The 14,140-nt window shown below is 39.9% G+C and overlaps 1 protein-coding gene across 1 annotated transcript; it reads left to right on the top strand.

Moving 5' to 3' along the window:
* Positions 1-2,094: 2,094 nt before the first annotated feature.
* Positions 2,095-13,379, top strand: LOC122653826 (sm-like protein LSM8). The gene is made up of 6 exons (XM_043847775.1): positions 2,095-2,112; positions 2,241-2,326; positions 5,287-5,327; positions 5,417-5,491; positions 12,909-12,961; positions 13,084-13,379. Exons 2-6 carry the CDS (start codon positions 2,290-2,292, stop codon positions 13,172-13,174), a joined length of 297 nt encoding a protein of 98 aa, XP_043703710.1. The 5' UTR covers positions 2,095-2,112; positions 2,241-2,289; the 3' UTR covers positions 13,175-13,379.
* The last annotated feature ends 761 nt before the right edge of the window (positions 13,380-14,140 follow it).

Here is a 14,140-nt window from a genome sequence, read left to right as displayed (position 1 = left end):
TCCAACCTTAAATCCCCCAAATGGCAATGAGAACCTCACATTAGAGCTCATAATGGAGTGAACTAACTCCACCATAGCTTGGCTTTAAAGCTCCATCTACACCCTAGGTTCCAAGAGAGATCTAGGTCAATCTCTCCCATTACCCAACCCCTTTTGAAATCCAAAAATAGAAGAAGGAAGAAGCTTACCTACCCCCAAGATGAGAGCTCCACAATTTCGCCCAAGAGATGGGGTCTCCACCTTCCTCCAAGCCTCTCTCTCCTTCCTCCTTCTCTTTCTCTCCTCTTTCTCTCCTCTTTCTCTCCTCCACGATTTAGGTAGAAGAGGATGTTGAAGAAGAAGTAATGTTCTCTCCCCCTCCTCCTCTCTATATAATAAATGGGTCTATGGGTACCCTTAGTCAAATGGGTCATGAGGCCTAATGGGTCAACCCATTAGTCCTATGTGGGTAAGTGGATGGAATAACCCATCATTGGGCCAATAGGTTAATTGGGCCTCCACAACCTTAATTAGGGAAAAGCCCATTCTTAGATGGGCTCATATGAGATGGGTATAAGTCCCCAATGTACTTCCTAAAGGCACGCGGGACCCGAACTTAAATTATTCCCTTCTCTCATGAAATAGCTCGAGCGGTTCAAGCCCGGACCCGCACTTGAGGTTACCAAGGGAAGAATAATTAATAAGACTTGAGGCTAGAACTTACTTTTCCCCCCGTCATGGTTTATTACCCATGACCCCAAGCCTTTGCCACGCAACGCTAAGCTCATCACCGAACGAAATATCCAAATGAGGTGACGGTCCAGGATGCTCTCTCCAACTCCTCGCTTCCGCTGGTACTTGGAGGGTAGTCGACGAAGTCGCCACAACGAACTTTCCCATCGCGGTTGAGGAATCTTTCCTCCACAGGCAAACCCGTGTGGTCAACGATTTTGTAGCTAGGTTTGACCATCATGGAGAACAGTCACCGAGATACATGGCAATGTATCTACACGTCACGAGAAGAAATGATATTTAATTATATCCCTGGACGTATAACAGAAACCCTAGAAGAAAACCACACAGAACCTTAGAACCTGATGATCAATTAATATAAATGACATTAGAGCATACTTTGCACCTAGGTATGTTGAAGAAGATATCGTATAGCATCCTTACGATGAACACGATCAAACCCTTGTTTTGGATCTTCCACAGTCTTCTTCGCCCATTAGCACACCTTTTTTTTTTTTTTAATGTTTTTTTATGAGAAGAACTGAGAATGAAACCAAAGGGATTGCAAGGACCCTAATCGTATATTTATTATACAAACCTATAATCTTTATTCACCCCCACAACAGAAATGACTAGAATACCTCCATTAACTGTAAAATGGTCTCAAATCAGGTTTATGCCCATGGATCCACACCAATAGATAGGGTATAATTAATTAAGCCCACCAAGAACTCTAACACGCCATTCATCCTCTTGCCTCTTTCCTCCTCTCAATGTAGTGAAAAGGTTAGTGGGTATATGTGTTGAAAATTGTTAAACATATGAGTACTCACTACTCGACTAGTGAGGGGTAACTTGACATTTTGAGAAACTAAGGAGAGAAGGTGAGGTGAAATTTTACTTTATGGGAGAATGTTCTATATGCCACAGAGGCTGCACCCAAACACATGGACCTGTCACTCAGGGGGGCAGGGTGGTCATTACACCCACCACCATGTGCCTGGGCGCAGCCTGTACTGCGGCACGGAGAAGAGTGCCCCTTACTTTATTTATAAGAACAGAAGTATCCACTGAGGGAAGTTTGGGTAAATGGGTGAAGTTTAGGGGATCGGTAGAAATTTCCTCTTGAACCATAGGCCTCTAAAACCACCTCTAAAACCCACGTTTTCTCAAAATTTGATGCTGCACCACTTTCAGACCAGAACTTGTCTCTCTAGTCTCTCTAGTCTCTCTAGTCTCTCCTACCGGGATATATATTCTCGAGAATTTTGGAGAGCTTATGCTGCACAAGTACGCGAGATTTCCTGGATTATCTAATTATGGCGTGATAATATGTATTCTTGCCTTTAAGTGTATCGCCCCTGTATCTGTTTGTGAAATTATCTCAATGGTTGTTCATTGCGGTTTATTGCTTTTAACTAAACTATGTTTGTCGAGATTTTCACGACTATGTTGATCTCATTCTGTGGAAACTTTTTTTTGAATATTCCGAATAGGTGATGTGATCAAGCTTGGCTTATTTATTTTGCCGCAGAGTCTTCTGAAGTTTGGTAATTGATTTTCAGAGGGGGTTTGGAGATGTCAAGCGGGCCAGGACTCGAGTCGCTTGTTGATCGTAAGCAAACTATCACCGATTCTTTCTTGTTCCTTGTTTATTATGTCAGCATTCATTTTTTATTTTTTGCTGTTTATGATTTATCCGTTGACAGAATATTGGGTTGATGTAACTATCGACAATCTTCCGTGAAAAAAAGAAATTAACACTTAAATATTTGTGTTGTGATTATGGTGAATGGGAAAGTGATGGATGAGAACAAAAACTAGAGACAACTTAAGAAGTTTTAGACAGGATTTTGAAGTAAATTTAGTTTAAGAACTAATTTTTGCATATATGATATAAAGATGACGAGGCACATAATCCAGGAAGCTAGTAGGAAGCTTGATGACAGTACTCAGCCGGTGTGTCTATGGTATTTCAAGTCAGTTGTGGAGGACTACGGTAAAAGAAGTGATATTAGGAGTTTCATGAATTTAGGTTTTGGTTGATAAAATTGGGCATGGAAAGAAAGAGGGTAAAATTTGAAGGTGACAAGTTAGGTTTGGCTATATTACATGCATATGAGTTCAGCTGTTCGAATCTGACAAAGACATGAGTTTGCATTCAGCAAAGCATATTTGTTAAGGTGTCGCCTAGGAGCCGCCTTGGCGACAAGGCGGTCCTGGAGGAAGAAGGGTACTGCTTGCCAAGTTTCCTAGGAGCCCAAGACTCAAAACATAGGGGACAAATTGGGGGGGGGGGGGGTTGAGAAAAAAAGATGGGAGAAAAGAAAAGGATGAGAAAAAGAGCAAGAAAGAGCAGCAATGGCACAGCCACAGGCACCACTGATGAAGGTAACAGCAGAGTCACTGCCATTGTCACTCCAGGAGAAGAAGAAAAGGTAGCGGCAGCAGTAGTGACCATCATAATCGCCGCTTCGAGAGAAACTGCTGTCATTGCTGGTGCTGGAGAAGAAGGAGGAGAAGCAGCAGCAGCAGCAAGAACAGCAACAGTCATCTGCCAACGCCAGAGAAGTAGTAGTAGAAGATGCCTTCGAGGAAGCTTGCCACGACCTTCATTGGAGCCTTGCACCTTGTTTGTTGCTTGAGTTACAGAAACAAGAGCAACCATCGAGTTGCAGAGGTGAGATAGAGAGAGAGAGAGAGAGATAGAGGGGCAGAGGATTTGGGTTCGTCATTTGTGGATAGGAACGGAAAAGACAAAACTAGAAGAATATTTGCTTGATATATAATAGGAAATGATATCATTGATGCGGGTATGCAGCCAAACTATAGACCATCTCTAAAAACTGATGCAATGGTTTCATTTAAGGGAGGAACCAATGAAATATGTTCTTAACTTTTATAGGGTGCCTTACCTGCCTAGGCATCACCTAGGCGAGAAGGTGCCCAGCCGCCATGACGATTATGCAGCAAACCCAAAAAATTACGATTCCGGAACTCGGGACACCGAATTTCCAAATATTTTAATTTTACTAGTAGCTACTTTTATTTTATAAAAATAAATTTTTAGTGTTCTTAGAGGGATGAAAGTAAATATAAAAGTAGAAAATGCAAATCAATGCAAGCGCAGTGGCAGTTTTTAAGGACCAAGGACAAGCTTGTTTGGTGGGCCTCTGGATGCACACCAACTCTGGTGGTGTAACAGCATCTTCCATTTGTAGAAGTTGGATGACTTTTTTTTTTCTTTCTAGATTCTGCCGTCTCTTTTATACAGCTGTTGATGGCCTTGTATGGCATAGTGGGGCCTTCTCTTTACTATTAATATAACTTGCTTATAGAAAAAAGAGTACAGTTGATAAACTGGTAAAGAACTCTGAACAACTAAAATGTTAAACATATCAGTTTCTAACCTTTGCATTTACATATCCTTCATCGAAACCCTATCCTTTTTTCTTAGTTTTCATATAATGTCTCGCAGTAAGCAAAACTCAAGAATTCATATTAGTCGTCCTCCCGTCAACAATCGTTATCCCTGCCTGTGGCACATCTTCTTCCCGTGTCTTTATCATTGGTCTAAGCTGTCCTCCTGTCCCTTGAGGTGGTCTGCCTCATATAGCGAATTTTCAATTCTTTGGAATCTTCTTGTCAATCTACTGTTTTGTATAGTATTTGTTCAGCTCCCGTGCCAGAAGCTGTTCGTATCTCTAGACCTTGGGGCTATTGCGCTCCTCCCATATGAATGAGCCGGTGATGAAACGCCGGAACCACCCATCTTCCTATCCTCGGGTTAGGGATTTCGGATGCGGCAAAGGCATTTGTAACTCAAAGCTGCCCACCCACACTCGCATTAAGGCTACCGCGCAATGCTACATTGATTCTATAGACTAGAAGAGATGATAGTTCATCTGTGAATTATTTTATACACAAACTAAATCCACTTATCCACCAACTCAACATGTAAACTGTGAGCAACTAGCAAGTAGCGAAGAAAAAGTAAAATTTAGATTGGAGTATGCATATTTGAATATTTTGAATTTTGATATGAAGATTTGATCATGTGGCTTTGAACTTCTCAATTGTATTCTTCATTGTAATAGGAGGTTTGCTTTGTACTGGACACATACTACCTACCCTAGGCCGTGGTACTAAGGGGATACTTTTATAGGGGTATCACTTGCTTATCTTCCATTTACGTTACCACTTACCACACTAGGTTTATACCTGGTTTCTGCTTTTTGGTCTCATTCTTTGATTTGGACTTTTTCCGGTGTATTGTACTGTTTTCTCTAGCATGTTAGTGATGACCTCTTGTTATCTGAATAGAAAGACAAAAGAAAATGGTGTAAGGTTCCTAAACGCAATGTTTTACTAGCCTAGAACTATAGAATTGCCAAACTCTTGATTCTTATTATTGATGACAATAAACTGGTATGTTATGCATTAATTCTTTGGCAGTTCTTTTGTTGGAATATCAGTCACTTTATTCATCTTCAAGTGTGTAATTCTAGTCTTGATAGGAAGCTAATAAAGCCACTGCTCTACTGCTTTTTTTAAGTTTTAAGATTTTATGTGCAGAAACAATATCAGTTATAACGAATGATGGGCGTAATATTGTGGTAAGTGCTTGAATTCTGGTGAAATTTATTGGTGAGATTTCATTGTGAAAATATCTATAATAGTATTATCTGCCATTTATGGACAATAGGGAATCCTGAAAGGTTTCGATCAGGCTACAAATATCATTCTTGATGAATCTCATGAGCGGGTCTACTCCACAAAGGTTTGTGCCTCTATCTCCTTGATATAACCTCATGTTAAATCCTTCAATTAGTTCTGTTGAGAGAAGCACTTTTTTGTTTCCACCCTATTTGTGATATTGTTTCACCATTCCGTCCTTTTTCTTTTTTGTTTGCTTGTAAAAGATTCTAAGCTCTCATTAAAAAAAGTATTAATGTTATAGTTTTGTATCATGTTTACTAGAAAAGCTGCAGTTGTGATATGTCTCATAACTGTTACGACAATGGAGTGATAGACCTTTATGATGGCTGAGAAAATAATACGAGATGATTAATTTTAAATAATTATACCTTTTTTTTTTGTAAAATGGTATTAAATAACTATTTGTTTAAGTTATTTTCTTTTCATAAAGAAAGTGGGATGGATGAAGTGGAGAGGATCGGAGTATTGTGTGATCGGCGTATTCCTTTAAAGCTTAAAGGAAAGTTTGATAGGACTGTTGGCCGACCAGCTATGATGTGTGGGGTGGAATGTTGGGCAGTTAGGAAGTGCCATATAGAGAAGCTATGTGTAGCAGAGATGAGGATGTTAAGATGGATGTGCGGCAAAATTGGAAAGGATAAAGTAAGGAATGAACGTATTAGAGCTGATTTGGGAGTTGTCAATCAACGACAAGCTTCGAGAATGTTGTTTGAGGTGGTATGGCCATGTTCAATGGAGGCCTGAGGACACCCCCAGTAAGGAGGAGTGCTCTGATCCAGATCGAAGGAGCTAAAAGAGCTAGGGGCAGACCTAAAATGACCATAGGAGCGGTTGTAAGGAACGACATGCGTAGTCTGGGTCTTGTACCAAGTATGACCTCGGATAGAGCCTATTGGAGGGCAAGGATCCATGTTGCCGACCCCATTTAGCTGAGATTTTCCTGATTTCCTGAGTTGTGCCTCTTTCCTCTTCCTTTCATTTCTTCATTTCTTCATTCTTCTTACTTTCAGTAAGTTTTCCGTACTTCCTTTCCTTTCCTTTCCCTTTTTTTTGCAAGGATCCATGTAGCCGACCCTATTTAGTTGGGATAAAGCTGACTTTGTTGTTGTTGTATTTTCTTGTCATAAAGTATTCTGTGTAAGTAAAAAGGACACCAAGGGGTATAAGTAGATTTTTCCAAAACCCATGGGATCATACATACAAATGATGGGATCTTGTCATTCCCATTACAACAAATCCTGAGCTAAAAAGTGAACCAGTATTTGGCTTCTTCATAAAGGCCGAGCTGGGAATGCTTCTCCATCCATGTGATCTTAATATCAAGTTAATTGAAGTTAACTTCATACATTTTCTAGTGGAGTTTGACAGAATTATTAGTTTGTTTTTTGTGATTCGTAGGTTTTATGCCACCAATTTTTTTTTATTGATATTAATCCAGAATGATTGTCTTGATTATTTAAGTAAGACCTGATGTACTTTCTCTCTCTGTCCCCCTTTTTATTTGTTAAGCAGTGTAATTTTTTTTTTTACCAAAACAAAGAAAGAAATACAAGAGATTGTGCATCAACAACAATAGGGGACAAACTCTAGGGAACTTTTTTTTGGGGGGTGGGGTGGAGCTACTCAATAAGATAAGAACGCCAATATAGAGAACTTCTGGTCCCCCTCACCTCCCAGGGTTCAGCTAAGGAATTATCTGGCTACAATATGAATGCATATACGCAGCTCACCATCTAAAGCTTTTTCTGTCCAAGTTCGTCTTGTAGTTTCTTTGTACTGGTTGTCAGCAAGAGACTTGGTTTCCTCTTAAAACCCTTTCGAAACCCATAGACACTCCCAACATAACAGATTCCTTGTGCATGAAAACATTGAACACTGGGAAAAATGGTGCTATCTACTCATGTCTGGATGATGGCGTTTTGCAATTGGGGAATATACAAAGATAGCCGTTGCAGCTTTGTGTCATCCATCTGCTTTTGCTTCTATTTCTTATTTTGGTGTATCTTGGGTTCTTGTTGGAGATACTAGGTAAGTATTAAGTGCTATTAGGTGTTAACATTATTTTAAGAGTTTAATTGGTAGTTTGTGACCAAGTGGTCACAGGTTTGAGTCTTTGGAAACAGCCTCTCCGCGAAGTGGGGGTAAGACTGCGTACATTATGACCCTCCCCAGACCCCACAGTGGCGGGAGTCTTGTGCACTGGTTATGCCTTTTTTTATTTATTTATTTGGTAGTTTGTAACAAGTTAGGGTACAGTTGTAATTTATTTACTTAAGTCATGTCCTTGTCATTTTATTCAGTCATCTATAAAGACAATGTGGAGGTATCGGTTAGACATGCAGTCTAACCCAGACTCGTAATTTTTCCTCTCTCGATTCCTTCTTCTTCTCTCTTTTGTTTGCTGCTTTATTAGGATTTGATACTATTACATGGTATCACAGAGCCTAATTAATCCTCCTCAGTTACTGTTTTGATTGTCTACCAAGGATCCTTCATTTGTAGTTTGCAGCAACCTATGCTGCTATACCTTTTTGAAACCCTAGTTTGATTATGTGGAAACAAACTAGGTTTCCCTTCTACATACTATCTGCAACAGTGCTTCCATGGGTTTGTCTGGTTACAAGAATCAAGTCCTACCAAAATAGCTGCTGGCGGCACTGTTACTCTGAAGTTGGTGTTGGAGGCAGTAGAATTTCCAAACCATCAATTCTGGTTGGATCCATAGTTGTCAAGGCGAATAGACGACCTAAGGCGTTGGAGGGGCGCCACCTAGGTAGCTCTAGGCAGGCATTAATGACTATATGTAATTTAGGAATGATAATTTTATGTAAATATTTTTATATGTAGCATAAAACCCATATCATGCAATATGATATAGTTATGCTAGTAGTGGCCTAATGTATGAGAAAACCAACATATAATAAACAAAGCGTTGGATATAATATAAGCATATTCATCAAAAAACAACGCAATACACATAAATCAATGTAAACTGGTGAAGTGTCAAAAGGTGTGCTGTTTCCTTGGACCCAATAAAGAGCCTAGATGCTTAGGCACCGCCTTGACAATTATGGTTGGATCCGCCTCCTTGCCTCCTAGATCTGGCTTCTAAAAGCCCATATGCAGAAGCTCAATAACTGACAAGACTTTGCAATGACAACTGACGTTTCTTAGAATGCAGCGATCTTATATTGCTTTGATAGTGGTTCTGTTAAAGAAAAAGTTACTTAGAGATTATGATACTCTTAGAATTTTGGAGACTGAATCTTCCATTTCTCAGTTTATTAACTGAAACAAAAACTGGCTCTGGAATTTAAAGATTGACATATTTTTTGCTTTGGCGGGGATGGGTAAGTGTAGTCTATTGAAATGGTTGAAATAAAAATAAGGAAAATGCAAACCTAGATAGATAGTCTAGGAGAGTGTTCCCAGACCATCATCCAGCTCGGGAACGCTGTTCCCGTTTTTAACTATTCCAATGCTACTCCAATATTCTAGGAGTGAAACGTGGAGATCTCAAGCTAATTTAATTTAATGGCATGCCTCCCTCCTCTATCAGCCATTGTATATCACCAGAACATGTGTGATCTTCTTTTTCATGGTTCCTTCCCCTTCCCCAACCCTAACTTTGTAGACATGGACAATTCGGGCAACACTCGCACCAGTCCAGCAATTAGATACCCCATATATTTCTGTTTATGCGTGTGTATCTTTGTGGTGGTTCCTTGCTATGAATGGGTTACAATGAATAAAAGGCATGGAGCTATTGAGCTTAACAGAACTCCATTTAAAACCATCCTCTCATGTCTCAAGCCATCTCCCTCCTAGGGGTTTCCAATGGTGCAAAATGCATGGGAGCCCAAGCTTTTGTTTTAGTTAATTTTTTTCTTCTTTATAAACAATTGTTGCCTTTCTCTTTTTGTTTAAACTTATTGATTCTGCCTGGTGGGGCTTATCTATTTGTGAAATTCGCTATTGTTCAAGGGAGAGAGAGAGAGAGAGAGAGAGGGAGAGAGAAGGGTTTGTTACCCCCTTTTTTTTGGGGAGGGGGGCTAATAGAGGGAGATGGGTGTTTGATCATTGGATTGCTGTGTGCAGTGCCAGAATCATCACGGTTCATAATATCCTGCTTGGGCCTTGTTCACCTCCTTTGGGCACATAGGTGTTGATGAGCTTCTTTCAGATTGGCTCTGGGAGAGAAATTTCGTGAAACCCCTAGTCAGATGTCAAAAGAAAGAAAGGATTTCCTGAAGACTTTTCCCTCTCTCTAATTTGAGACATGGACTCTGAATCTCGACCCCAAAGTAACGGAAAACTCCTGCACCTCGGCTGTTTGCTGCTGATGCCAAATCAGTGATGATGGTGTTTTGGAGCTTGCTCTAACCACCGTCTGTTTGCATCTTTTACATGAAAAAAAGGGCGTAGGGGGGTTAATAGAGGGAGATGGGTGTTTGATCATTGGACTGCTGTGTGCAGTGCCAGAATCATCATGGTTCATAATATCCTGCTCGGGCCTTGTTCACCTCCTTTGGGCACATAGGTGTTGATGAGCTTCTTTCAGATTGGCTCTGGGAGAGAAATTTCGTGAAACCCCTAGTCAGATGTCAAAAGAAAGGAAGGATTTCCTGAAGACTTTTCCCTCTCTCTAATTTGAGACATGGACTCTGAATCTCGACCCCAAAGTAACGGAAAACTCCTGCACCTCGGCTGTTTGCTGCTGATGCCAAATCAGTGATGATGGTGTTTTGGAGCTTGCTCTAACCACCGTCTGTTTGCATCTTTTACATGAAAAAAAGGGTGTACCCAGTGCATGAGGCTCCCGCCACTGCGGGGTCTGGGGAGTATCATAATGTACTCATCTTTTACATGGATTTTGAATTAATAGCAGATTTGATGTGCATGTAAGCGTTTTTGTAATTTAAAAAACAACCGTGTTTTCATATTTTTTATGTTTAAAATCGAAAAAAGTGAAAACTGTATTTCTGTTTTCCTAGTTGGGGGGAGGGGGAGGAAGTGGAAATGACTGATATAACCATTGGAAAATTGATTTTTTTTTTTGGTGGGGGGGGGGGGGAGTTGGAGTAGGTAAGAAAATTTATTTCTATGAGGTGTAGTGGCACTGGGGATGCATGTATGGCAGGCAGGAGCTGGTTTTTTGAAATCTAGGCCCAGCCGGTGTCCCAAGTCAGCCCAACCTGACCTCAGGTTGGGATTAGGTCAGGTTGGGATTTCCAAATCCTATTCCAGCCCATGTGACTTGTGAGTTCAGCACAGGCCTGAGATTCTAGACCCAGGAAAAAAAAAAGAAGAAAAAGAGGATCCTACCACTGACAAACTTTTAGAACCCAAATAACCCTCATTTGGAATGCAAGGGAAATTTTGATCTGTTTAGGCTAGGTGGATAGGGTAAGGGTAAGAGCAAGGGCAACCGCTTTACCTGTTTATCCACCTAAAATAACAATAACAAAATCTAGTATTATATATAGAATACATAGGATTTAGCACATTACTTGCATATAAATATTAGGTCCAACCGACTCCACCATAGGCCCGACTGCAAATTTTACCAAAATACTAGATAAGGCCATAACCTGACCCCTCCCTGTTGCTGCCGTATACTAAAATATCTCATCTATTCCACCCCCTCTCCCAACCACCGTCCTTGTATTTCGTTTTCAAGCGTTTCATGTGCTCTAGTGGTGGATGTTTAGAAGCCCAAGGAATCGTCCTCCAAGGAAAGAAGTTTACAAGTCATTGCCTTAGGCTGCCATTGTTTGAATTTGCTTGACCCGAAGATTCTTGATGCTGGTATCTCTGGATGTCTAATTGCCATTGCCAGATGAGGAACATCCAAAGAGAAGTCATGCAGTTGGAAGTGGGAGGAGACAGGAGAGACTAAGAGATGGACGGTTTCGAGGGTGAGGTGTTGCTCCTGTGAGCGAATCCAAGCCCTAAAACCCATTGAAGAATCTCCTTCCGCTATTCCTTTTGCTAACCAGATATGAAGGTACTGTTTATTCATGTTTTCTTGACTAGATATGCTTAATTATTGGCATGTATACCATATATGTTATACATGTATAAATACAGATGCATACTTGTATTTATCAAAGAAATATACGTTACATTCCTGTATACATGTATAAATTTTTTGATTAGGGTCAGGCCAGGCTGGGCTGGACCCGAGGCCACCTTAACACAGACTAGTCTGACCTGGGGCTGGGATTTCTCAACCCTATCGTGGCCCATGGGCTGAAATCCCAGAAAACTTTCGGTGTGCTTGGATTTCTTGAGCCCAATTTTGCATTCTAAGTAGCAAAAGTTTGTTCTATGACTCTTATGCCATTCTGCTAAAATGACAAGAAAATGCTTTTAGTAATGTAGGGCTTGTCTACCCTTGCCTCGCTATTTTTTGCCTGTCAATCTGTTGTCCATCACTGACTCCACATTCTCAGCTGGAAATATTTCCAACTCTGTTTGATTTGCAGTGACAGGATCAGGGTTCACATGATTATAGTCCTTGATCCTAAGTGGCTTATGGAATATTAGTAGAGCCGTAGAGGTAGAAGAACACTTGTTTACTTTAAATAAGATATATTTATGGGTTTGAAAGCTTTACATCCTATCACAAACAATGAGCTGAAAGGGTACAGTAGCAGGATCTTTACTTGTATGGAATCTCCTTCTTGTCCAATCGGATTTTCCTAGAATAGGCTTCTCTACTTCCTTCAGCTGGAGCCGCCACAATATACAAGAGGGGATGCACCCGCACGATTCTACTAGCACTTGATGGGATGGCAAGGATGGCACATTTGTTAGGATGTTTAAAGAAATGGGTGGGAATGGATATTCTACTTAAACCTGATTTTCGAAGCACTAGGTAGTTTTTTTAATTCTATTTTGGTTTATTACCTTCTTGTATGAATTCTTTTAATCTCTGCAAATATTTTGAGAATATCTGGGTGACTTATGTGGAGAGTTAAGAGTAGAGTTGAAGATGTTAAGTTGTAGTCTAACATGCATCAATGGTTATGGGATTCCAGTTGGATTTTACACATCTGCAAATAGTTTGAAAATATCACATTTAGTAGCAACTAGCAATTCCTTCGTTATAAATTTGTTAATTTTCTTGCATTAACAAATTTAATGTTGAGCAATCAAATGACATGGTCCTGATTTATGGAGGCTTGGATATATTTACTATGCCTTTCTCTTCTGTGGATTATGGTGGGTATTGCTTACTGCATGGAGTTATAAACTTATAATTCATATTATGAACTTACAATTGGTGATGACAGATAGTACATATTGGCATGATCATGAATTGTTGTCATCTTTACAACCAGAGCTCCAACATTTTTTTTCACATCCTTACCTTTTCCTTTCCTTAAACTTTGGAGTTGTTTTGAATCTGAAAGTTCCTGCATCTCTTTTAGGTAAAGAACTCAAGTTATTGAATTGTCTCTTATTTTTTGCAGGAAGGTGTCCAGCAACTTGTATTAGGGTTGTACATCATCAGAGGGGATAACATGTCTGAACATTTCCATCCATATTAATCTTCATTTCAAAATTAATTTTTTTTATATTCATTGTTTACATTGCCTTTATTTTTGAAGTACTCATGTATAATCCCTGTTTTTTTTGCTATTGTAGAAGCATCGTTGGAGAATTAGATGAGGAGCTTGATTCGAATTTGGACTTGTCGAAACTGAGAGCACATCCCCTCAAGCCTGTAATCCACTAACTGGTAAGAATGTAGTGGAATTCTATAATTTTCTCAACTGGATCAATGCAAAATATGCTAAAACAAGGGATGTAACCTAAACCCAACACAAGTGGGCCTTGTTCCAACTAAATGAGGATGAAACAATGTTAAGGAATGCAAAATTTTGATGTTTACCAGCTACCTATATTGACAGAACGGTTCCTCCCAATTTCATTAGATGCTCCATTTGCTGTCTAATTTGTACATCAGTATGTATTGTCTTGTACTACCTAAATTCCTATCTAGGGCATAAAAAACATGCCTGATTTTGGACCTGGATACCTGATTGTAGATGTGAAATTCTGCAGATCCGTACGTCACTTGTATAGTTGTATCCATGACGAAAAAGAAAAGATGGATCCTTAAGTGGAACATATACATACATAAGATTTGATTAAATTTAAATGACCCTTCCCCGGTCCAACAAATCCTCAAATTGGGCCCGGTGTTGAGATTCAGACCCGGTTAGAATGGATGGGTTGCTGGGATTGTTCCTGCTTTTATGGTTACACATTTCTCAAATGGAAATGGCTATAGAATGCTGTGAACATGAGCCTTGTCTGTAAAAGGGGCCATGAATGATGAGGATATGTAGTAGCTGCCGACAAGGTCCCACCCTTGTATGTGCAGTACACTACTAGGCATTGAAATGATATGTGAACTGTTGAATCCAATGTTCAAGAGTACGGGATCGGTTCTGGAATAGGCCGGATGTGGTTGAAACTTTTAGAAACCTAGAAACACAGTTGGAATGAAGAAATTATTTCACAAAATCTGTGAGATTATTATTCAATAAACTTGGGGATCTTACCATAGGAGGTAAGCTTCATTGATTTTCTAAAGTTTTACCGACTAAAAGAGGGAAACGATGGCAAAAAATGAAAATCAAACATCATTTAACACCGATTCAAAAGAGGGGCTAAGATATCAGCTGGAACTAGGATC

Source organism: Telopea speciosissima, chromosome 3, assembly GCF_018873765.1.
Source record: "Telopea speciosissima isolate NSW1024214 ecotype Mountain lineage chromosome 3, Tspe_v1, whole genome shotgun sequence".
NCBI classification, from domain to species: domain Eukaryota; kingdom Viridiplantae; phylum Streptophyta; class Magnoliopsida; order Proteales; family Proteaceae; genus Telopea; species Telopea speciosissima.
Note: the sequence above shows the minus strand (reverse complement) of the source record. Positions and strands in the feature narration are given on the sequence as shown.